Raw genomic sequence first — 27,209 nt, 5'->3', positions numbered from 1 at the left:
AATATGTAAATTTATTTATTAATAAATTCGTTACTGATTAGGAAAAAAAGTTTTTTTTTTATTTTTTTATTTTATGTATTTATTTTTTTTTTTTGTATATGCAGCACCCCCACTTAAAATTTTCACCGGCCACCATTATCATCAGTCAAAAATGTGCAGGCAATACTAAGATATTCCAGTACTGCTTGCACTGCCTACCCAGAAAGAGCAATTAGTCACTTACATCCCAAAAGTAAACTTTATTATTATTGTCTCTTTCTAATTTACTATTATTATACACTCATCATGGGAAGCCCATTAACCAGCAACACATGTATCATATTGAAAACCATAAAATCATTTATAATAATTGCATTCACAAGACATTTTGGCAATGCATTCCACTCACCAACCACTCTCCATGTAAAATATCTACTCTTTACTGCATATTAATACAACTAACAGGGATGGCCTCTCATTCTTCCCATCTCATCCTCCATTCTTTTAATAATCCCTTCTTTATTAATCTGATAAAATCTCTTAAATAACTTGAAGGTCTCTATCATATCACCTCTTTTCTTCCTATCCACCAAACTCTGCAATCAACATTTCCTCAACTATTCTGTATACTCAACATTCCAGAGTCCTGATATCATTTATGTCATTCATCTGTGGATCCTCTCTAGTTTCCAGGCATGGTGCTGTATTTTATATTGGGATAGATATACATCATCATCTACTTAGAAAAGACTATTTCACTTTAGGCATAATATCATTGCTCAACAGCATTTTTGATTTTATTGATATCCAACAAGGATATCATTACATTCAATATCTTAAGGAGAATAATGCTTAATGTACTGTTTTTGCATCTTCCTTTTGGAATATCAAACAACAGCTAAATATATTATATAAGCAAAGTGGATATTAGATCCAGCACTATTTCAAAGCCAAATGTAGAAATTATATAAGTTTCATGAGTTGACCAGAAAGCTTGCGGTAATACATTCCTCGGCATTCACGAGTAGCCTTAGTGTGGACGACTTAAAAGACATAGGAGCTTCCCAAGCATCCTTATATTTGCCTTTTATTAGTCCATTTTGATAAGGTTTCACTGACCTGACAGCTGCATCGAACTGGCTGGTTCTCTTCGATGTTAAAGAACTTGAAATGTCAGAAAAATGAATTTTTTGTAAGCGAACTCTTGGTCGGTGCGTAAAAGTAATAACTAAAATAAAGAGCCAAAAGGCTTCAGTTTGGTGATGCAAAATTGCATAAGGAAAGTGGATATTTTAGTCATTTTATTTTATTTATAAACTTTATTATAAATTATATATTTTTTTTATTTTATAAACTTTATTTTAATAATTATTTTTACGCACAAACAGCGCTTAGGAAAAATACAGTTCTTTGACATTTTACAATGAGAGTTTTTGCTCTCTTAAGGCTTCTCTGCCTGGTCTCGGAAGAAAACAAACCAGTTCAAAACAGCTGTCAGGCCAGTGAAACCTTATCAAAATGGGCTAATAAAAGGCAAATGTATAGACACTTGGGCAGCACCTACGTCTTTTAAGTAATCCATTAAGGCAACCTGTGAATGCCGAGGAATGTATTACTGCAAGCTCTCTGGTCAACTCATGAACCTTTCATAGTTTCTACATTCAGCTTTGAAATAATGCCAGATCTAATATCCACTTCTTATGTAATTTTGCACTGCTGAACTGAAACCTTTTGGCTCTTTATTTTAGTAGCTAAATATATATATTTTTCTTTTTGATGTTCATTCAGATATCTTCATGTCAGAGAATGTCTAACCAGAATCATCTCCCCTACTTTTTTAAAAAAACTCTTTCTTTGGTTTAAATCTCCTCATTTTACTCTCCTAAATATACCAATATGAATTTTTAATTGCACTTTCTAAAATGTAATTTCCCCACTTTTTCATTGCAGCTATAATTCCCACAACTCAGTTACATCATTTTTTTATGTAACTCCCACCAATGAAAAACTGTAAGTCCACTCATGTTAATAACATGAGTGGACTAAGGATTTTTTAAAATTAATTTTATATATAATTAAAAGAAACACACATTAACCACAGTGAAAATTATTTAATCCTAAGTATCTTAGGACATCATCAGTACAGTAGTTTAAAACAATAATAGGAATAACATACAGTTAGGGCGCATGATTACAATAGAATCTCATTAAATGTGCATAACGTGTTACAGAAGTAAAAAAAATAAAAAATAAAAAAATAATAATAATTATAATTTAACACAATTTTGTATGAATATTTCCTATACTTAGGGAATAGTAAGAACGTCGTTGCGGTTTAAGTTTGGTCTGTGTAGTAGGGCTTCAGAACTTTCTTTGTATAAACGTTCATGTTTATATAAAGATCTATGTAAAAGTTTAGACTTTTCCCAATGGATCCTATGGTTTGGATTTTCAATTCCGTGTTGAGAGAGGCCAGATTTCTGTGGTTTAAAAAGACGAATGTGGTCTTGATGTTCTGAGATGCGTTTCTGAACAGACCTACCTGTCTGTCCAAAGTATGACAATTTGCATGAGCATGGAATCTCATAAATGCCAGGCAACAACAAAGGTGAGAGTTTGTCCTTAGGAGAAGGTAACAGGTTGTAAATTTGGTTGATAGGTTTGTCAGTAGTGGCAAAATTGATATTTCTTCATAATTTTAGAAAGACGTTTGGAGATGCCTTTGATGTGAGGTATGGGAATCCTATGGACTTCTTCCTGTCTGGTTTGATGTGTGGAGAAGTGACTGATGATTTTTTGAGTTGTTTTAGGATTATATCCATTTAGGATGGCTGTATTTTTGATTACTTCTAATTCCTGGTTTAAAGATTCTTCAGAGGAGCAGAATTTGTGTGCTCTGGAAACTAGTGATTTAATAATGCCAGATTTCTGAGATAGATGATGAGCGGAAGAATTGTGAATGTAGTGACCTGAGAATGTAGGCTTGTGAAAGACAGATGTGGTGATGGAACTGTCTTCTTTTCTTTGGATGTGTAAATCCAAAAAGGAGATACCCTGTGGAGATTCTTTTTCTAACGTAAAGTTGATGCGATGATGAAGGAGGTTAATTTTATCTAGAAACAGTTGTAATTCATGTTTGGAATGATCCCAGACTGCAAATACGTCGTCGACATATCTTAACCAAATTTTTGGTTTGGGTTCAAAAATTAATATTTTTTCCTGAAGGTGTTCTAGAAACAAGTTTGCTAGGTTTGGTGATAAAGGAGATCCCATTGCTGTTCCTTCTTCTTGCTTGTAAATTTGACCTTTCCAGGTGAAGTAACCTGATGCAATAACAAACTTGAACAATTCAACTATATCAGACGGAAATTTTTGAGTTAGTAATTCTATTGTTTCTTTATGGGGAATGTTTGTGAAGAGGGAGACAATGTCGAAGCTGATTAACAAGTCAGTTTTTGATAGTTGAATGTCTTTAATTTTTGTGTGAAACTCAGTAGAATTTTTGATTGAAGAGACTGAGTTGCCTATGTGAGGGCAGAGAAGGTTAGATAAGAATCTAACCTTCTTACAAGTCCAACTTACAAGTTATACTGCTGATACAGTCTACGATGGGGTCTAAGTGGAAAATTAGTTTTGTGTAGCTTAGGTAAGCCATAAATTCTAGGAGGTCTTGCATGGTATGTCTTAAGTTTTTTGATTTACTTCATTTAAGGAGGAAGTTTCATTAAGTAGCTTATTTAATTTTCTCTGAGTTGACGTTTTGTAGGATCATAATCCAATTTGGCGTAAGTATTACGATCTCAAAAAAGTAAATTCATTTTTCAGTCATAAGAGTTTGTATCAAGAACCACAGTGGTATTTCCTTTATCAGCTCTGGTAAAGAAATTGCAGAAATCTGGCCTCTCACAACACCGAATTGAAAATCCAAACCATAGGATCCATTGGGAAAAGTAAACTTTGTATAAACATGAACGTTTATACAAAGAAAGTTCTGAAGCCCTACTACACAGACCAAACTTAAATCACAACGACGTTCTTACTATTCCTAAAGTATGGGAAATTGTCATACAAAATTGTGTTAAATAATTATTATTATTTTATTTATTTATTTTTTACTTCTGTAACATGTTACGCACGTTTAATGAGATTCTATTGTAATCATGCACCCTAACTGTATGTTATTCCTATTATTGTTTTAAACTACTGTACTGATGATGTCCTAAGATACTTAGGATGAAATATTTACAATTAAATAATTTTCACTGTGGTTAATACATGTGTTTCTTTTAATTATAATCTCATCACAGGTTTTGTTATTTAAAAAAAAAAAAATAATAATTTTATATATATATATATATATATATATATATATCAGTGGCGGCCCGTGGCTTGAAATCATGGGGGTGCTGCAACTTTCGAAATATACATACACACTGTAAGTACAGTGTATACGTGTTTGGATAAAATATCAAAATTATGATAAAAATTTAAAAAAAAATTCAACATAAAAAAATAGTTTATTATCGATAAAATTATACAGTTTAGTATAATTCAAAATTACTTTAAAATAAAATCCATTGCTTTAATTGTAATTAAAGGAATGGATTTACAATTTTTGGACATTACAATTAAATCCTTTAATTGTAATGTCCAAATATTTAAAGAGACGGAGAAAACACGATAAGCACTACAAACACTCTACTACTGGTGCAAACTGCATATAAACAAGTGGAACTGCGCGACGGACAGTGCCAAATTTCACTAATAGCTCGCATCTCACTATGACGTGCATATGCTTGCATGCATAGCAATATGACTGTGGTAAACACAGTGCTGCTAGCGTCCTTCGCCCTCCTAAGTGATACAAGACGGATTTTTATTATTTTTTATACAAAATAAGAGAATTGTATAGGATTGTTGATGATAAAATTAAATATTACAAGCAAATATAAATAAATTAATAAATATATTTATATATCGAGAAAAATTGGAGGTGCTGCAGTTGCACAGTGCCTATGCACAAGCCGCCACTGATATATATATATATATATATATATATATATATATATATATATACAGCAATCTCTCAATTAATGTGCCTAATGCGTTCTTTAAAATAGGCGCATTAATCGAAAATGCACTAATCGAATATAATAACCTATGGGAAAATGTATAATTCGTTCCTCAGATTTCTTTTTTGAACCTTTAATTTTTTTATAAAAGAATTAGGGTATATCTCAGCACCTAGTTAAAGGAAAACCATGAAGCTGAAAGACAATAAAACATATTCAGAGTATAAATTTATTATTATTCTTCTTAACAAAGAATTGAGCTAATGTAGTTTGGGGGGGCATTCTGTTTCTTTTTTTTATACAACTGACGGTATGGCCCTATTGCCTCTTCTGCAAATTTTACTGGTTTTCTCTTCACCAGGATCAGTCTCTAATCACTGATGCTTGAAAACTTTGATTGTATGAAAACTATTTTCAAATTGTTTCTGTGACACCTCTTTGGGCTTGTTATTGATTAAATTTTCTTCATATTCTTCAGGATCTTCTTGCTGTGCATCTAAATTTAGCAGGTTAGAATCACTCAACTTCTCAGAATGAGATTTAATTAACTTAGATTTATTTGAAAAGCCTCTAAAATCATTTGCACAATGTGGAAGAATGTGCTACCGAACAGCTCACATATTGCTAGCAGTAAATTCATTCAACTTTGCGAGTTTATAACCAGGCTGAGATTTCTCTGATTTGGCTAGGAAAGTCTTGGAAGGCATTCGTTTCCAAAAAAAGTCCGGTTTCATCGACATTAAATATTTGTTGATCACAATAGTCCCCTTCTTACACAATTTTCTTCAAAATCTCTGGATATCTCCTTATCTGCACTTGCAGCTTCTCCTGTGAAAGTTTATTTTTCACTTGGTTAGACTATAATAACCTTCCCTTAATGCATAACATTATACATATTGGCAGAGAGATACTGAGATAGGAGTGATGTTAGCTTGCTCCACCTTTACAACGAGTTGTCCGGTGTTGTACCACCTTACCCCAGTCCTGAAGATACTTTGAGGCACAAACTTTGTTTGCTCACACTTGTATAAAGGATTAAATTAAATTTATTATAGTCTAACCAAGTGAAAAATAAACTTTCAACATCTTTCTCTAAATCCAGAGTAATTTAATATAAAGGTGGCACACTGTTTGGCAACTCCTATAGGTAGAGATGAGACCTTGCTAATGCTTCTACCTGGTATCTCCATTTGGGCCTGGCTCCCACTGAAGAAACCTCAATAAAGGTTGAAACTAGTCTGGGTAGTGGCCATTCCCTTAATGCATAACATTACACACATCTGCAAGGAGATGTGTTTTGCATTATGGGAGATACTGAGATAGGAGTGATGTTAGCTTGCTCCATCTTTGCAACGAGTTGCCCAGTGTTGTACCACCTTATCCCAGTCCTGAAGATACTTTCAGGCGCAAACTCTGTTTGCTCACATTTGGATAAAGGATTAAACTAAATTTATTATAGCTTCTCCTGTGATTAGAACATTATGTAGGCTATTTCTCTTTTTGAAATGCTCAAATTACCCAGCACTAACGTGGAATTCTTCTTCTTTTCCATCATTGATAGCGCTTTCTTTCCAGGTTACAAAGAGACAATGCTTTTGATTTAATAATGCCAGTGTTTAGAGAGATCCATTTTTGGTTACAATCTTCAATCCATGTAAAAAGAAGTCTCTCTAATTCGATCATTATAATACTTTGATTTTCAGTGCATGCATGCATGATGAACTTCAAGCAGCCTTACCTTTCTCTTTGTGTTCAGCAGTTGATTCATTCATTTTTGTGTTCTTGTCCTATCTTTGCTATGGACTCACCTTGTTAATTTTTGTTTATTATTTCAAGTTTTTCTTCCAATCAGATTACTTTTCGAATCATTTTCACACTTCTGTTTTTTGCTCACCATGATTAAAGGTCAGAAAAATAATTTAAAATAAAAGGTACGAAAAACAATTGCATGAGATATGATCAGCAAAATGCTATGTAAAGCAGACGACATAAATTTTAGCAGTAAATTTGGAACATAGCATACGTGGAAATAGTGTAGTATGCCATTAAAAAATAACTCTGTAAAATGTTTAAAATCAGTAACTAAATTATTTGATCCTGGTGAGTGATTTTTTAAAATAGTTAGCCATAAAAAATGTATAGATCGAAAACTTTAAAAATCTGTAACATTTATTTTTAAGATGTATATAATCGAATTTTAGAGGCACACTAATCAAATTTCAGTATCGAAAAAAAAACACGCACTAATCAGGGGTGCATTAATCGAGGGATTGCTGTATATATGTATATTTAGTATTTTTTATGATTTTTTGCAGACTCCAGAAACCCTGCTCTAGAGACCAAACATGGAAGTTTTTGAAGTCACTTCCAATAAGCAGGGCAGTGGTCTCACACCAAGCTATGAAATTCATCTCCCACCTAAAGACAATTGCAAACATCCATGCCCGCAGCAGGATTTAAACCCAATCTGCAGTCTGTTGATTGGAGAACAATAACCATTCAACCAACCAGTTTTATTTTATTATTTTATGACAATGCTACCTATCACCCTCCAAAAAAAAACAGGTTATAAATCTTTAATGGATAGGACTGTCATAAAAACACATAGCACATCAGGACTACTGTGTCACACTAAATGAGTAATGAAATTCATCAACCACCTACAGATATTCCATAAATATCTGTGACAGAATGCAGTTTGTTAACTTAAGAGTATAAAGGGATTGGTCAATTTTAACTCAAGGCCTAAAAACTAATTCATCCAAATAAATGAATTAGTTTTTAAACCCCTAATCTTAATTATAAATTTACATATTTTATTCATGGTAAATGCTTGAATGTGCTGTCAAGGCTGTCCACCAAGATATGAATAAACCATATCAAAAATTTATAATTTCCTTTTCCACATATACAAAGACTTGTACAAAAGCAGTTTTTTTTATTCATTGGCTTACTTTCTATTAATACCATTACACTCAACAACAGGAAGAGGAAGGAAAAGAAATTTATGCAGTTACCAAGAGATAACTACTTCAAGCAGTATGTGATAATCATATACGAATTCTGCATATTATTACTCCATGGACTCAAAGACGTCATGGGAGGTCCCTGTTATACACACATACACAGCTCATCATACTGTACCTTAAATACATTCACATTCTCTACAGACATTGCATTCCAAGGCAATACCTTCCAATCATTCACCACTCTCCATGAAAAAAACTTGCTTCTCATCCTTATACAGCTTCCAGAGATGACTGCTTGTTTGCTATCCCCACCATTCTATGAAAAACCGCTTCAACATTAATCTGATAAGAATCCCCTAACCAACTTATACGTCTCTATCATACCCCCCCCCCTCCTATCCACTAGATTCTATTGTTATATCCCTGTTTTGTCTCTTGGTTGACTTTATCGTTATATCTTTAATCTTATCTTTAATTGTCTTTACTTTCTTTAACTTTATTTAGCTTTAAATTTGTATCTCTTACTATCAGACTTCGGTTGCCAACAAATTTGTATAGATTAAAGACTGCGCCAGCCAGCAACTAAATTCTGATGCACTTTCTAAAATACTTAAAAAAAATTGTAGGGATCAAGATATATGCAGTCGTGGTCCCTATTCTCATATCACTATTGGTTTCCCCTTTAAATGCATGGTACGAAATTTTCCAAACAGTAATTCAAATCCGCAGAAGATATGACAAACTCAATTGATTATGTAAAAAGAAACACATTTATTATTTCACAAAGACAAGTATACATGTTATTTAAATTATTAACCTTAAAAGAGTCTGGGTTCCCCTTACTTAATTAAACACATTTAAACTTCTGCACTATGATCTCTTACTGGGCATAAATTCCTCACTTCTGTACATATATCTATCCTCAGACTCTCACAATTAAGTTACCTGATAATATCATACATGAAACATTACATATAAACACTAGACAATTCAATAAATCTGACATGTAATTCTCTAAGACAATAGTACTTATTTCTACTTAATTCTCTCCCCCAAAATATCTGTTAACACTTAATCACTTTCTGACCATATGACATTATTTTCTTAAATCACTTAAACAGTTCGGAGCTCGGCCTCCTGTTCGGCTGGAGCCTAATATGTTTTCTTCTTAACAGTAGACACAAGTGTCCAAATTGCAGACTGTTCTTGTGGCACAACACGTAAATAGCGTGTATTCTTAATTTCTGTTTCTTTACTCCACGGATACTTTAATCCTACATTAATATAAGAATATCTTCGACGAGACACAAGAGATCGGAGATAAGAGATAAGAGACTAGAGAGCGATTCGAACTCCCGCCGAAACTTTTATACTCCGAAAAAGCTCCCTCACTCGGCGGTGTCATCATGCATACGGCGGCAGCCGATTGGACGCCGTGGCTATGAACTGTCTTTACATGCCTTAAACTTGTACTTAGCTTATACATATTTATCAGTTAATACTACATGACTTTCTACATTAACTATCTTAATATCATAATTACTATCTTAATAAACTTATGGGCTATCTTAACAATGTTTGGAATTTACACATCTTGTTATTTACATTTTCTTGGGACATTATTCAGTGCATTTCCCATCAGGAGGCATAAGCATGTCCTTATCCCTTCCTTCTGAGGTAACGTAACGTTGGGTGGGAAAAAGGGATGACGCATCACTTTTTCCGACACAACACTATAAATTGCATCTTCTCAACCTTTCTTCATACTCAACATTTCAAAGATAATAAACCACCTTATTCAATCACCTCTGAACCCTTTTCAATGTCTCTTCATCTTTTTGAAAATTAGGTGATCAAATCTGTGCACAGTAGTTCATATGTGGCCTAATCAATGCCTTATACAATACAACTAGAATCTCCTTACTACTACTACAAGTCAACATCCTCTGTATAATTGCCAGAATTCATTGCACTGTCCTCACAGTTTCAGCAAAGTGTCCTCTAAATTTTAAATCCCTATCCACTATCAACCCCAAATCTCTTATTTCCTTTACCTTATGCAATATATCCCCACCAAGTGTATACTCTACATCCCATCTTTGTTTTCTGAATTTGAAAACCTTACACTTTGCAAAAGTTAAATGGCACCCCTACTCCCATGCCCATTCACTCAGTCTATTCAAGTCTTCTTATAAGGTCACAGCATCGGCTCTACTCTTCATAGTTCTTCTCAACTTTGCATCATCTGCAAACAACTGAATATTCCTATTTAAAATTTCTCCGAAATCATTAACATGCATGTTAAACAGCGATAGCCCTAAAACTCTTGAGGCACACCACTAGTGACTTTCCTCTTCTGAAATGTTGCCTCCAGTCACCCATACACAACTTGCTGATACCTATCAGATAGCCAATCCAATGCACTAATCCCATCTATTAATAATTATATCAATAATAGTTATCAATAACTATAAACTTATCATGTGGCAATCTGATAAAGCCTTTATCCTTTCAAAAGCCATATACCCATTCTTAATCCAAGCTACTACATGATTTGTCATCCTCAAGTTAAAAATGCACGTTCACTCTCACCAGTTAAAGGCATAATATTGGAAGAATATTGGAGATGGTAGCATTTGAGACTCTCTACATATAATAGAAAAGAAAGAGGAAAAAATCACATGGCAGCAAAATAGATTAATAAAAGTTTATGGTAAGAGCTGCAAATGCTATGGATCCAGTATCAGGATAAAGCTGATTATCAGGCGTGGGAACAGCATAAATAGCAGGTTGGGGAAGCCATGATGAGGAAGGCAAAATCTGACCATGAAAAGAAGTTTGCTAAAGAGGTCAAGGCAAATCTGATATATACAAAGTCAGTCCTTGACTCCCAATGGGTTCCGTTCTACAATCCCATCATAAGTCGAAAATGTTGCAAGTCAGAAATCACTATATGAACCATAAGAATATGTTAAAAAATAAATGCATGTCAAAATGTGTACGTCTGTTTTGTTTATTTCTAAGAACTTTACGCTTTGTTTGTGGTGAAATAATACATACAAATTATAACAAATTGCAGTATACAGAATTCAGATAGTCTTCAAAGCTCCTATTTTTATAATTGGTAAAGTCATCAGAAGAGGTAGGGGAGGCTAGGTTATCAACAATAAATTCTTTCAATTCAGTACTTGGAACAAAGCATTCCAAGGATGGTTCACCAGATGCATAACTTGTGGAAAGTCTAGGCTCATCTTCAGAGGATGACATGATAGCAAGGGTGAGTTTCATTATAAATTTGTACATTATGTGTTCAACTTATTTTCTGTAGTTTGTCTTTTGTTATCTGCATAAATTTCTTCACAGAAAGCAACTGCTGCTTTCATCATTCTTCTACTTTGCTAAATCTCCATGTTGGGATCCACTTTCTTAAACAACTGAACTACTTTATTAACACAGACAATGCGAATTTGCCTCTGTTAATTTTTCACTGCAAATCTTTCTGTTCTTCTAGCTCTATATTGAGAACTCTTCTTCCATAGCTTCTAACAAATGCTCTGATTCTTCACCTACAACTCTTTAGCCTAGAGCACTATCTACATGTTGTAAGGTTTTGTCTTTGTTGAATCCTGTGAATGAACGTGTATTTTCAGCAGCTTCTTCCAAACACCATTCATACACACTGCAGTTACCTTACTCCATGCTGCATCTGTAATTTATTATATTCCTTCCTATAGTCTTGAGGGTTTTCTTGGTTCTCATCTTCAGAAGCAGCAATAATCTGAGCAAAAGGTATTTCTTAAATAATATGCCTTGAAGACAGCAATAACATCATGGTCCACAGGTTGCAAGAATGGGGTGTTTTCATAGGGCACGTGAATTGGATGGCAGGCATAAGTATGAGTGGATGTAAGTCACATACATCATAAGTCGAGGAGTACATATATTACTGTGTGTAAAGTAATAGGAAAAATAACCATAGTGAATATGAATGATAAGGAAAGTGTTTAATACATCAGAAATAACTGAACTGAAGAGCTCAAATCATACATTTCAGGCAGCTGCATTATACCTCTGGACAGTGGATGAGTTATAAGTAGTCAAGCTATTCCAAGAGCTTGATTTAAACACAGCAATGGGATTGAATGAGGCATCTGCGGAGGTACTGAAGGAACATAGAAGAAAATTAGCAATTCAATAGACATGGTTGTTCAACTCAAACCTCGGAACAAGCAATATTCTCAATTTATGTATTTATTTATTCTTATGGCAAAAGCAGCTACAGGTCAATGTCCAGACCATAAAGCCAATCCAGGGCCTCATCTGGCACCTCGTGGATGGATATTCACAAGGCCACCACCATGAAATTGGTACCTTGGGCAGTCAGTCATAATCTGAGTGATCGTCTGGACCACAGGGGAACAGTTACAATAAGGGTGGTCTGATAGTCTCCATTTATGCAGTAGGTAGCCACATCTGCCCTGGTTAGTTCTGATCCTGTTGATAGATGACCAAATCTTCCTAGGAAGGGCAAAACCAGCTGTAGAGCACAGGGATCTTCAATCAGGAAACCATTTGTTAGAAGATTGTTGGACCCGTGTTCTTTCCACGTATCAAGTGTTGATGATAAGGCAGCTGAAGAGAGTTTGTCCATGGACCAGAAAGGATTTTGTGATTTTAGGTGAATACTAGGTGGATTTATAAAAGTCTGGTGCACGGGCAGGAGCAGATTGCTCATTACTTTATTAAATACTTTAAGCAAGGCTTGTCTTCTCCATATATTTGGTGGAGCAATGTTAGATAGGACAGGCGAGGGAGAGGGGTGCTTCTCAGTGTCTAATTGTGCACATGGTAGAGTTTAGCTGGGTGTCTATAACGTTAGTGTGCGCACTTCTTTCCCAGACAGGGACACAGTATTCTGCTGCAGAGAATGCGAGAGCTAGCGAGCGGCCACATTAAGACATCAGCACTACAATCCCAGGTTGTTCCAGCAAGCCATGAGATGATATTATTTCTCGTTTTAACTTTGTTGGACAGGTTGGTGATGTGCCTTTTATAGGTTAGGCTTCTGTCCAGTCTCACTCCAAGGGGGGAGGCTCATGTTCTATCATTTTTGTCACAGAGAGAGAAGGTGAGGTGTCGATTCACCTCTGCATTGTTCAGGTGGAATGCTATGGACACAGTTTTTTGGATTTGGCTTCAGGTACCACTGCTTGAAGTACACTCCAGGATGTTCAGGTCTGTGTTCAGGGTTGTTTCCAGGTTGGCAAATGAGGTAGACTGGTGTAGGATAGTGAGATCATCGGCATATACATATTTGCTTGAGATGGTATGTGGTAAGTCAGATATGTAGATGTTAAATAGTAAAGAGGATAACACAGAGCCCTGTAGAAGACCATTGTGGAAAAATCTGGGACTGCTCTTTTTTCCACCAATATGGACCTAGATCTTTCTGTTGGAGAGAATGGATTCAAAAAGCTGAAAAGTTGTTTTGCATCTTATGATATTGCTTAGCTTTAGGAGGCCCCTGATCCAGACTGTGTCATAAGTTTATGTTAGGTCAATGAAAGTGACTCCAGATTTAAGTTTCTTCTGGAAGCCTGCTTCAATCTATGTTGTCAGGGCCAGGACCTGTTCACAGCAATTTCTTTCTGGCCTGAAGCCAGCTTGTTCAATCAGGAGTGCTCTTTCGATGAGTGGTGAAATTCTTTTAAGGAGAATTCATTCAAAGGGCTTAAAGGTTGAGCAAAGTAAGGAGATAGGTCATAGATTTTTGACATTATTCCCAATGAGTGAATGGAAGAAGAGAAACAAAGCTAATATGTTAACCATGATACCTCTGGAGTCTTCAAGGCATCTGACAAGAGGGATGGCTATGAAAAATAGGTTTGTGACATGGATGAATAACCAGTATCAGAAAATGATGTATGAAAGTGCTTAAGAGAAGGAGGATTGCCAGTAGAATATTAGCAAATGGCCAGTTATTTGCCAAACCTTGGGAGAGTGCAAACTTGGATGCAAAGCTGGAAAGGGTGATAAGGGATATAGTGTTTAGGTATAGTTGCTGGTTTACTTACCTAATTAAATTTCATGGAATAAATACAGCACAGAGAAATAATTAAAAAAACAGGTTAAACTGTTCTAATATTTTGTTTCTATTATAGAGACATCTTCAGGAATACGATACTAAAATTGTAATAACATACACAACAATAAGCAGGAGAAATTAGGCTATTTTGAGCCTAAAGTCCTTTGGTGGGGGGGGGGTTCTCTCTACTGGTGCTGTTGGGCAGAAGGCCTAAGAATTAAAGTTACCCAAATATTAGTAAATTTAACACAATTATATTTATTTTGATAAGGTTTTTTTTCCCCTTAAATCTGCTGATTCTAAAAAGTCTTTCAAGTTTGTATTTGCTGTAATGAAGTCCAGTAGTTATTTCCCCGTCTGAACCTGTGCAAGGTATCCAAGGCATAATTGGCTAGACCTGACTGAATGACCATAGCTGTGGCAGCAGATGAATTTTTTGTGTTCACCAAGAATATTGGCAGATCTACCAGTTTGACAATAATATGGTGTGCTGCAAGAATAAGGAACCTTTGTAAACACCTAGAACAGAGAGGAGAGGATCCCTAGGCAAGCAGAGAAATGATGCCAGCTTCAAATGAGGTTAGAAAGCAGTGCAAAGATTATGCCTTTTTTTCTGAGGTGCCTGAGATAAAGGGAATAGAAATAGCATTACTGTAGTCTGTAGGTTGAGAAGGATGTGAGGAGATGAGAGGAACATCTAATTTGTTCATATTTTTGGCATTATAACCATTTTGGGCCTCATAGGACCATAGGCCCAAATGGTTTAGTCCTATGAGGATTTTTCGAACACTTGCTTTCTCCAGGTATCCTATTTGCCATCATCTGTTTTTACTGATCTTTCATCTCCCCATTTCATATTATCCCATCTTAGATTGGATATTCTTTCACATTCTTGAATATTAATAATGTCAAGGTCTTTTCTATAATTTTTAATATAGTTCTTTCAATGATGTCATCTTTTCATTCTCCTAATTTTGCTCAGGATTGCAATATTTAGACCAACATCAAACCATCTTCCTGCATTCCTCAATTCTAACTACTGTTTTGCAACTTAATATAAGCTATGTATTGTTCTGTATTAAGTTCCACTTATACAAGCCATTTCATTCAGTTTTTTTTTTTTTTTGCGTTAATGGAACAAGGACATCTATGGTCATGCTGTGCCAGAGCATGTGTAATAAATAAGTAGCATATATAGGTCTACAATCTATATATGAAAATAAATGAAACATTTCTTAGTATACAAGGTAATAAATAATTAAAACAGCATAAACACATAAAAGTCAGTGTAGAAAAACAAATGTAAAAGATGTGTATAAAACAGAGGTAAAAAGAAGTATAAAAAAAGTATTAAAATTCATAAAAATGTACAAAAAAAACAGATTTTTAAAAGCGTGCGTGCGCACACACACACACACACACACACACAATATAGATATTAAACTAATAAAAACTCTGCTCTGTAAAAATTCAAACCCCAGGATGACACTTGATGAGTGATAAAATCTGCCTGAGTGTACAGGCTCAGATAAATTATGAAAGTGACAAAATAATGACTTCATTTGTAAAACATCGGCAGTCAAATTAAAATACGAATGGTGGTCTGGCATCGAAGTCTGAGTCTGATAATCTGCTGGTAATCAGTGTAAGATACAAGCAGATGGTGGATGTTTGCGAAAGGAACTGATCTAGCTGAAGCATTTCCCCTGATCCCAAAATGGCTTAAAATCCAACAGAAGCATATATCTAAGTATATGCTTCCATAACTGAGTGAAGAGGCGTTGGATTAGAGAGTACATTGAATGTTTCTGTAGCTCTAGACTTTTTTACTGCCTAAACAGAACTTTGTGAGTATGAATATATTATGCACCTTTGGTAGTAATGCAATCTGATGTATTGTGGTACAAGCTATATGTGATACAGTTCAGCTGTAAAAGTTGTTATGCTCTAGTGGGATCTGTGCAGATATAATGCTGTCTGGAAAGACAGCAGAAGATCCCACTTGGTCCTCTGATTTTGAACCATCTGTGTAGACAGGCATAAAATCAGAGTATCCAATTCTAAGAACTTTAAACAGCTGCTGGTAGACAACAGGAGTGGAAAATTTTGGTAGCCTGCTAAAAGAAGTTAGATACTGTTATGTATGAATTTCACAGTGGAAGTGTGTTTAGTGGTGTCAGGGCTATCTTGTCTACCATAATCTCTGAGTTGTAGGAGAGCTTTTATCTGCAAACCAAACAGTTTTATGGACAGATTCTCCTATCATGGACAAGAGATAGTTGGTCACATGCAATGGTCTGGCAGGGATTTTATTTTTTGTTGTATTCAATAGAAACAACTGTTGACTTCAAAGCGACAATGACAGTTCATCATTTGCTTCAATGTACAGACTAGGAATAGGTAATGTTTGAAATGTTCTAGTTGCAATTCTGCTGACTTAATGGTAAATAGGGAATAGTCATTGCAGGATGCTCTTCCTGGCAGAAGAATAGACTTGGGGCATTTCTTACATTGATATAATCAAGTTTTGATTTTATCAATGCCCTCTACAAACAAAGCAAAGAACATCTGTCATCATCCCAAGAGGTGAAAGACAGGGCAGGTAGAATGCTTATTGTTTTATGGCATTTATCTCACAACTGCCTTACATGATGAGGAAGATAAGTTTATTGTCAAATATGAGCCTCAAAAACTTGGCTTTTCTGGTGCAACTGGAATTAATGTTTGTCCAAGTCAGAGTTCTGGATAAGGACGAAGACGTCTGTAGCAAAAGTGCACACAAACTGTCTTCTTTTGTGAAAATGTAAACTCCTTCACAAGCATCCATTTTAAGAGATGGTCAATAGCTCGCTGCAGCTGTCTTTCTATGATTCTCATATTCCATGAATAACAGAAGATGATAAAGTCATTGACATGGAGAGCATTTCTTACTATTGCAGGAAGCTGCTGTGTTATCGAACTGACCTATTGAGCTTGAATGCAAAAAAGCATGACACTTAAAACTGAACCTTCAGGAACTCCCTCCTGTTGGGTATATGGGTGGGAGAGAGCAGTTCCCATTCAGACTTGGAACATTCGGTTAGATAAAAAGAGGAAGATTTTCATTCTGTGAACAGCACTCATTATAATCAATTTATGGAGTCAACTATCATTTGATGTTAAAAAAAAACAAAAAACATTTTAATAATAAAATTCTGTTTTTACCTTGACATTAAGGTCATCTTCAGGAATATATATTCAACTACATTACTGCAACTAGCAGCATCTACAACTACTTAACCCATTTAGCCTGATCTGTGTTAAAAATAAAAAGTTCTTTTACAAAAAAAATAATTAAGATTTATACAAAGCAGATTTAGCATTTTGAAGTTTCTCTCGAGATAACTTTTCATACACTTTTTTTAAAATCAACCAAACTTTGGAAACACTTACTATATTTCAATGATTACTATATGCTGACCAGCAAAAATCTGTTCATAAGTATTATCCTTATTTGGATTAAACAACCTGTTCTTTACCAATTTTCCTTTCATGATGTTGCAGAACACCAAGCACACTGGTGCCAGGTACAGGCTAGTGTTAAGGGTGAAGGAACCTATCAATATTTATTCTTGAGTTAGAAACCTCTGAGAAAAGCTGTTCAAGTGAATAGAAGCAGATGATATGAAAGAGAAGGCAGCCAGAGCTTGCATTTGAATATGATGGATGCCAGAGTTCAACAGAGCAGCATGCTGAAACAGATCATCATACGAGAGACAGAAGTTGAAATAAGTCAATGAGAAAGTGTTCATTGATCAGTGGAATGCCTCTTCTCTAGATAGCATCAAGAATTTTTTGGGACAGTTTTGTTGCACCATCCTAAACACACAAGAACAGTAATGGGGAGATTTAGGATTTGTAAAGAATTAGGAGCTAGATGAGTAAAAAGCATCTTGAGCAGAAAAGGAAATTAAATATTTTTAGTGAGGAAACTATTAGTGTCACATTCATACCAGAGAAGGTCAGGGATACATGTCATCCCAAAAAGAGGAATATGATCAATCTGTGTATTATCATTAGGCCTTCATTCCCCATTCTACCCAAAATTCTCATCAACCTTCCAAGACTTGGTTCAAATGGTAACCTCAGCTCATACAGGTGGCTCACATCAAGAACATGAGCTTCATACTCAACTTATGTTGAAGCATACAATAAATACAAAAATGTCATCAGCAAATCAGAATCTGACACAGCAGAAAACCTGCCTCCTGTCCAAATGGAAATCATGCCAAATGGCCATTGGATGCAACTTCTTCTCACCTGCACGTCCACCTCTCCTTCTCATCCAGATTACACCACTGTTACAGCCAGTGGCACACTCAGGATTTAATCTTGGAGGAGGCAGAGTACTCATAACTTAATCTTGGGGGGGGCAGAGATGAGTAGATGATTTGAGAATACACACTACGCATTGCATACGACCTATGACTAAGCATCTGCAGTGATCGCCAATACATGATACCCGTAATCTCTGGCCCAGCTTGGGCAAACAAAGTATTTCCCGAGCACTACTTCGTTTGCTTTGCGTTCACAACAGCCATGATTCCTGAGAGCCAGAGGGTATTCCCACCTTATGCGACCGCTAATTCATAAGTACAGTAGTATAGAAATAGAAGACAACACAACAGAAATAAAAATAATAATAAATTTCATTAGGAAAAGATTTTTGGAAAATTTTCTAGTCTTTTTTTTTTTTTTTTTTCTTTTTTTTGGGGGGTGGCCCTTACCCCCCCCCCTCCTTGCGCCAATGGTTACAGCACCCAAAAATAAAGCTCATCTGCTGTATGCCTGTGGTATTTTGGCAAAAAAGACTTAAGAATAGTCTAATGGATGCTGACCTGGTGGAGTACTAATTATGATAAGTGATGACTTATGTCCTCTAAGAGTGGAGGCTTGGGAAGGCAGTGGCACAAATGGTTTTGATAGCATTAGTGAGGTAGAAGTGGCCAAGACAGGATATTTAGTGGGGTGTTGCTATAAACCAGGGAGCACAGAGGGTGGGGACCAGGAGATGTTTAGGCAGTTGAACTTGGCAAGTGCAAGAAGAATGATTGTTATGGGAGATTTTAACTACAGCAGTATAAGCTGGGAAGAGGAAAATGCAAGTAGTAAAAAGGGGATAGAATTTCTGGAATGAGGGACAAATGTCCTCAGTAGCACGTAATAGAGAGAACAAGAGGTTCAAGAGCTTTGGATTTGGTCATAGCATCAGAAGAGCTGATAATAAGTGAGATGACATCTCTCCCACCAGTTGGAGAGTGACCATGTGGTTTTGACTTGGAAGATGAACAGACATGCCGGTGTATCAAAGAAATGGGAACGTATGTGGAATTATAAATAGTCTTAGGTATCAACTAGGGGCAGTTCCATGGAGGGCAGGCCCTGAACTAATGATATCCTGAAAGGCCAGGATATCATTAGTGCTTGGGAAATTGTGAAAGAATATTTGTTAGTAGCAATAGTAAGCTGTATTCCACGGGTGAAGAAGCGGACACAATTTGGTGTAAAGTGGATGACAAATGGGAACTGCAATTGAAAAAAAGATTATGGAAGAGATATAAGGAGAGGGGTGGAGGACAGATACACGAAGAATATAAGACGCAGGCCAGGAGAGTGACCAGAATGGTGAGAAAGGCAAAACTGGAATATGAGAAGAGATTGGCACTAAGATCCAAAGAAAATCCTAGGGAATCTTTTAGCTATGTGGCCAGTAGGCAGAGAAATGATTGTGGAAGAATGACATTGGGGAATAGAGTGACTGATGCAGAGGACATAGTGGAGTTATTCAATGAGCACTTTATTTGAGTATTTCATCCTGGAGGAGGTTTTAATACTAGAGGGCTAGGGCAGGATCAGGGTTTAGAGGTGCAAGAGGAGAGCGTGTTCCAAATACTGAGTACTCTGGATACCAATAAAGCTGTTGGACTGGATGGTATTTCACCATGGGTTTTGAGAGAATGTGCTAAAGAACTGATAGCTCAGTTGACCTGGCTTTTCGATAAAAGTCTAGCTGAAGGAAAGGAACCTAGGCAATGGAAGGAAGGTAAGATAGTGCCACTGCATAATGGCGGTAGCAGACTGGAAGTGTCTAATTATAGGCCTGTTTGTGTGTCATCAGTAGTTGTTAAGGTCTTGCAGAAATCAGTGAGGGACTATATACAGCGTTGGGTAGATGAGGGTAATGTTATCTGTATTAAGGGACGCTCCTGCTTTAGTAATATGATTGTCTTTTATAATAAAGTGACAAGAGCAGTTGATATACTCAGAATTAAAGATGTAGTATATTTGTCACAAAAGTCCATAATACAGGATGTGAAGAGCGAGAGCACTCAATAAAACTGCTGAGAAGATTCTTAAATTCTCAAGAGGTCTACTTAAAACTTGTTGAGGGAAGAGTGGAAAAATCATAGTTTCACACTGATTAAAGACTAAGTTTGGGTTAAATTTATGTTTACTTAGCTTCATTTAAGTTGGAATTAATTTAGGTCACATTTTTATTTACATTATTAATAGGTGGTTGATTTTTATTGGTCATATCACAGAACATGCTTATTGGAAACTTGAAATGGTGTGAAATCATATCTGGCTTCTGAGCAGAGTTAATGACACTTACATAAAAGCGATTCATGCTAGGTTAGATTTAGATTAGTTTAGGCCTGGGCAAATTAAATTTAGCACATTTATTTCAGTCATGTTATGTTAAACTCAATATTATGCAATTAATTCTTAATTTGCATTTGCACTAAAAGTTTTGCTGTAATTATCCCTTCAGGCACAAAATAGTAATGCCATGAAATCCCATAGTTTTTTCAATAAATAAACAATTCAGGTTAAACATTTGCCTCATGCACAAAGCACACACCTTAAACTCCTTCAGTGCTTACCACATCTCTGGCAGTGCATTCCATATGCCCACCAGTCAACTTGGCAGAAAAACCTGCTCACTTATTTCTTTTGATAATGCCTTTCTTATAACCCACTTTCACCATTATGGTGGAAGTGGACAAATTCAGCAGGAGCGTATTAATCTCTAGCCTACAGTTCAGTGCACTCCCATTGAATATGTCCTCATATCCAACATTCCAGTGACTTGACATTAAATTTGTTGCGCTTCTCTGGGCTCTTTGAAATCGTTTTATCACACTAAAAAAAACTAGGTGACTATAGTCTGCAAGATTTTGTCTGCCTAACATGCTACTACAGCAAACAGATTCCTCTTTTTTTTCTTTCTTTTCTTTTTTTTTTTTTTTGTTACATATTCCTGAATGTCATTTCTGTGCCCACGATCACTCCTATACCTCTCTTCTACTTAATACATCCTTGCCTTCCAGACAGCAATTATGAATAGTAAAACTCACTCATCTTCCTATGCAGTAGACTTCTTCAAATCATTCTGGAGGACCCAATTACTAGCTCTCCAACTCTGTATCATCTACAAAAATATATTTCTCATTCAACTTAAAAAAAATATTTAACATGTGAGTTAAACACAGTGGACCTTGATCGAAAACAGCCTAGCATCAGGGGCGCAGGACTACTTCTGGTCAATAGAGATAAAAATAAAATTATATTCGGTAACATTCTTAAACAATAATAGTTTCAGGATAGGTGGAGTGAGAACAGTGAGAAAAAGACACATGTTAAAACAATATAAAAGTGGTGTGAAATACTCTTATATAAGCATTACCATCGGGTTTTTTCTCGTGATAACACTCAAACCGGTATTCTATACTGAGATTTTTCAGATATTCCCGAACATCCTCTTCTTTTTTAAGATCAAATGCCATAGTCTTCCAATAAGCATGCTTCAGGAAATACGTATCTAGAGGATGTCAGCATAGCGACGCTCAAAAATTATTAAATAATCCTGCATAAAAAAAAAAATAATAATAATAAAAAACATTCAAATTCTAGATAATTAAAAACTCATTATTTATATTTCCAGACTTCCGAGTTCTTCATATGATGGATATATTTATTAGGTCCACCTTATGGCAAAAACATTTTATATTGAACCCCGTTTAATTTCCATTCACTATTAATTTATCAAGCATAGTGCAGGCATAGTCCCACGATTATGCCGGAAATAAATTACAAGGACAGAGATTCTGGAGTTATAGTGGACAGAAGGTTGAAGTTCAAAGGTCACATAACAAAAAATGCAAATACAACTCAGCAAATAATTGCGATGTTGAAACGAACATAGTAAAGATACGGAAGTAATTTGCCTCTTTACAAGGCTTTGATATGACTGCACCTAACTACGGTGGTCAGATTTGGTCTCCTTTGTATCAAAAGGATAACGAAGCTGTGAAAACAACTGCAAAGAAGAGTTACAAATATGATAGCGGGAACATGGAATATAGATTACGAGCATAGATCGAGAGTGTGCAGACTCCAGACTTCAGACAATGGTAGACAGAAGAAAGAGGGACCATATGACAGATCTATAAACTTCTGAGAGGACTTGTAAGATATCAGTCGATGAAAATTTTTATTATATGGAAGGTAGGTTGAAAACAAGGGATCATCCCTGGTAGTTTAATTTCTGAGCTGATAAGAAAGGAGTAAAATTTAGATTTTTCGTTCATAGAACAGTGAGTGAGTGGAGCAATTTGTCTAATGAAATAAAGAGTGCAACTAGTATGAATGAGTTTAAGAGAAGATATGACAGATGGTGTGGGTGATGCATGACCTACCGGGATAATCCTCAACGCGCGCGCGTGCGTGCGTGCGTGCGTGTGTGTGTGTGTGTGTGTGTGTGTGTGTGTGTGTGTGTGTGTGTGTGTGTGTGTGTGTGTGTGTGTGTGTGTGTGTGTGTGTGTGTGTGTGTGTGTGTGTGTGTGTGTGTGTGTGTGTGTGTGTGTGTGTGTGTGTGTGTGTGTGTGTGTGTGTGTGTGTGTGTGTGTGTGTGTGTGTGTGTGTGTGTGTGTGTGTGTGTGTGTGTGTGTGTGTGTGTGTGTGTCGGCCTACTTTCAATGCAGAAATCAAATCAATAAGTAGTAATTAAACAGTATCATCCTCAGATAAGCTTAATAAGAGCTGCAAGGATTCAGCTGAGACATTAAACCTCAATTGGGATCAATACAAAGAAAAAATCCAGTTGTTACAGCTACAGCATTTCAAAAAAAAATCATTTGGATGCAAAAAATCAGCTAATGCCTTTTTATTCCTTTATAGGGAATAGGCGAGGCCGTTTCAGTCGTGTCTAACTTTTGGAGAGTGAGTGGGCAGTTCAATCTCCACTGGTACCCACTCAGAGATAGCTAACCCAAGGCATTCACTAATTAAGTGGGACGCAGTGAAGAAAGACGGCTTAACAAGTGCCGCCATCTCGTGGTCCCTAACCCTAACACAATATATTTGATGTCTGAAATAACGTAGGTTTTACAGTTGATTTTCTTGAGTTTACGGGACGAAAATCCCGAGTTTCCTGGAGAAAAAACCCGTTTGCCTGTGCCAGAGATCGACTAACTCGGGAACCGGTCGAAACAAGGCTTAGAAAAATTTCCTCTAGTCGCCGACTAGATTCGAAACAAAGCCTTCCTTCGTGCGGTCAAGCGCTCTGGTGTGCAAACACCACATCCACTGAGCTACATTAACGCTTTAAAGCAAAATTTGTTAATATACAGGGTGTTCACAATTAAAATGTCCCAGTATAAGGCCTTGTGGAGTTCCACCGCAGATCAAAATGCTGCGAACGTTTGGCAGGAATATTGTGCATCAGGCGAGAGCGATATCTGAGAAAAGAAAGTGGTTCCAAAATCCTTCATCAGGGAGCGCTATATGATATATCAAATGCAGATTTAGTAATTTTTTGTGTGTATTAGAAGGAAAAAAGCGACACAAGCATAAATAACACATTTTTATTCACTTTCATTATGGAATCATGGGTTGTACTGTTCAATGTGCCGCCCTTCTTGTTGTGTAACAAACTGCATTCTTGGTGCAGTGTATTGAACAGCAGAACCTAGATGGTCGGGACTGATGTCGTCACGTGTTGCGTTATGCTGTCCTTCAGCGTTGGCAAGTTATCAGGATGATCTTAACTTACCCTATCTTTGAGAAATTCCCAGAGCCAGAAGTCACAGGGTGTCAGATCTAACGAACTAGGTGGCCATGCAGTGGGAAATGCACAGCTGATCACTTTGGCTTCCATCAAATGTTCTCGAAGAACCTCCTATGATGTATGGAGGGGGGGGCCATCCTGCATCAAAATAAATGAATCCATGCACAGGCGCTGCTGTAGCTATGGCACAACAAATTTATTTATCATGTCGCCATACCTCTCGGCACTAACTGAGCAGGTCACAAGAACCGAATAAATGTCCTGAAGGAAGAATGGTTCAATGATAAACAAAGCTGCAAACTTGAATCAGACAGTTACTTTAGGTGAATCCAAAAAAAAATTGTTGGATTTCACGCGGGTTTTAAGAAGCTTATATTTGCTAACTGTGGATATTCACAGCTCCCTTCAGGTGAAAGTGAGGCTGATCTCCCTGCAAAATTATCCATGGTCATGCAGCGACCACCTCCACTCGAGCAAGAAATGTTAAAGTGAATGTCAGTCGAATTTGAAAGTCCTGCTAGTGTATCTTTTGTGTCAGGGTTATCTTGAATGGATAGAAATTAAGAATCTTCCATAGAATTTTCCAGGCAGTTCTGTAAGGCACATCCATATGTCTTGATACAGCATGTTAACTGCAGAAACCGAAGGGTGTTATTCATGGTTGGCTCCACAACGGCAGTAGCATCTTCATTCACTTATTATAAATTGATTGGTTTACAACCTCTGCCAGGTCTAACTCCCTACAATCCCGTTTCTTCATTCGACAATTAATCATTCGTCGCAGAGCACATGGAGTCAATAGACCTCGTCGACATTTGTTCAGGCGACGAAATTCACAGTGTGCAGTAACAGCATTGCAATTGTTTAGGTAGTTTAGCTTTGAGAGCAAAGCATGTTAGGATAAAGTTAGTGCCATCACTGTGGATGGCATTAACAGCCAGAAGGGTAAAATCCGGTCTACATCTTTTTAAACCCTCCTGGAATCTGCCGAGTTGAGTGATATGCAAATTCCATGCATTCTGATATCTACAACTTTCCATTGTGGTGAATTTTTGAACTACTTTTTTTCCCGCATATTGCTTCAGCATGATGCATAATGTATTCCTGCAGAGTTTTACAGCATTTGGATTACTGGATGATGCCCCACAAGGGCTTTAACTAAGATACTTTAATTTTGATCACCTTGTATGTGTGTGTGTGTTAAAGATACCAAGAAATTTTATACTTGGTTTTAATCCTTTTCCCAAGTAAGCAAAACAAAGGTTTGTACGTGAAATATACTCACGTCTGAGCTACTTGTATATAGAGGCTAATGACTTCATATCCCTTGCCTTAGTATGTATGCATAATGAAAAGCGCACCCCCCTTTCAGGCGGGTATAATGCAAGCCTTAACAATCCATAATGGGGTCACTACCCACTACTTAGACCGGTTTCGACCTTTATTGGGGCCTCTTCAGTGAGGGTCTGGGCCTGGCTCCCACCTCAGTGGGAGCCAGGCCCAGACCCTCACTCCAGAATGAGGTGGCCCAGTTCTGGGCCACCTCATTCTGGAGCACTCTTGCGCATTGGGCCCAATGCTCTAGAGTGATTTGGGATCCCCCACCCTGCTTACAAAATGAATAATGATTCGCGATAACCTTGGGCCAGCTATCTGTGATTGGCTACTAGTAGAGTTTGAACTGCCCACTCAGTCTCCAAAAGTTAGATAGGACTAAAATGGCTTCTCATACTCCCTATTCGGGGAATAAAAGGCGTTAGTTGATTTTTATTTATTTATTTTTTGAAAAACAATCATTATCTACAAAAAATTTTTATCACATTTATTTAGAAAAATCTTATTCTAAGTAAAGACAATACATATCAAACACAAAAGTTAGACCAGCTCTAAGTAAAGATACAACAAATGTTTGTTTCCTAGACTTCTCTTTCAGAAATGTATCATAATTTAAATTATTTACATCATTTTCAATAAATAATAATGATAAATTTGACATTTTATCCTGATGCAAAGAGTTTCGTAAATAACTTTTTACCAACTTTAAAGAACAGAAAGGAGAATTCTCCACTGGCATTAATAATAGGCAAATAGATAAGTGAAACTAGGGTTTGAAGATTAAGGAATACAAAGATCATTAACACACACACACACACACACACACACACACACACACACACACACACACACACACACACACACACACACACACACACACACACACACACACACACACACACACACACACACACACACACACACGCGCGCACACACACACACACACACACACACACACACACACACACACACACACACACACACACACACACACACACACACACACACACACACACACACACACACACAAATAGACTTGAAATAAAGGCACCCTTTTTCTGAAGAAGAAAAAAACATAATGATAAATGACATAGGAAATTTTTCAGAAAACAGTTATACTCTTTTTAAGTTCAAATTTAATTATTTATACTTTAAATTCTTCAATTTTAAATCTCATTGTTTGGGGCCCTTAAATTGGCCCTAATTTTTCAGGCCCCCAGTTGAGCCCTGTGCGCATGTGCATAAGCACGGCTTTGCCCGTATGATTGCTGCACTCATCACAGCGAATGGAAGTCACATATCTTATTAAGGTGGGCCCATGGCTGTTTCTTCCTCGTACAATGGGAGTCCGTTGACTTGTTTCCAAACAGTGTATTTTCCATTCTATTCGCTTACTGTCCCTCATTCATTTAGGGATTGTAAATTTAGCAAATTTCTGCATACATTTTTATTTCCATTGTTCTCATGTTTTTATTTCTCGACTTTTTTAATTTCCATAAAAATAAAATAAATAATATTGTGAAGTAGTAATTATATACTGGGTTTTATCCTTTATCCAAGTGTAAGCAAACAAAGTTTACACCTGAAGTACTTTCCGGATTGCTTACACTTGGATAAAGGATAAAACCCAATATATAATTAATATCATAGTCAAGTGAAAA

The 27,209-nt window shown here is 36.4% G+C and overlaps 1 protein-coding gene across 2 annotated transcripts in view; it reads right to left on the bottom strand.

The window, feature by feature from the left end:
- Coa7 (Cytochrome c oxidase assembly factor 7) overlaps positions 1-21,966 on the bottom strand; it is a 33,299-nt gene extending 11,333 nt beyond the window's left edge. For both annotated transcript variants that reach the window (XM_090401451.1, XM_090401452.1), the window contains exon 1: positions 21,832-21,966. In XM_090401451.1, coding sequence (XP_090257577.1) covers positions 21,832-21,931 — 100 coding nt within the window. In that variant the 5' untranslated portion in view covers positions 21,932-21,966. The remainder of the gene's footprint in view (positions 1-21,831) is intronic.
- Positions 21,967-27,209: the final 5,243 nt, after the last annotated feature.

The sequence above is a fragment of the Typopeltis vanoorti genome, chromosome 12 (assembly GCF_054136105.1).
Source record: "Typopeltis vanoorti isolate ZY-2024b chromosome 12, IOZ_Tvanoo_1.0, whole genome shotgun sequence".
Taxonomy (NCBI): Eukaryota; Metazoa; Arthropoda; class Arachnida; order Uropygi; family Thelyphonidae; genus Typopeltis; species Typopeltis vanoorti.
This window is presented reverse-complemented; position numbering and strand designations above follow the sequence as displayed.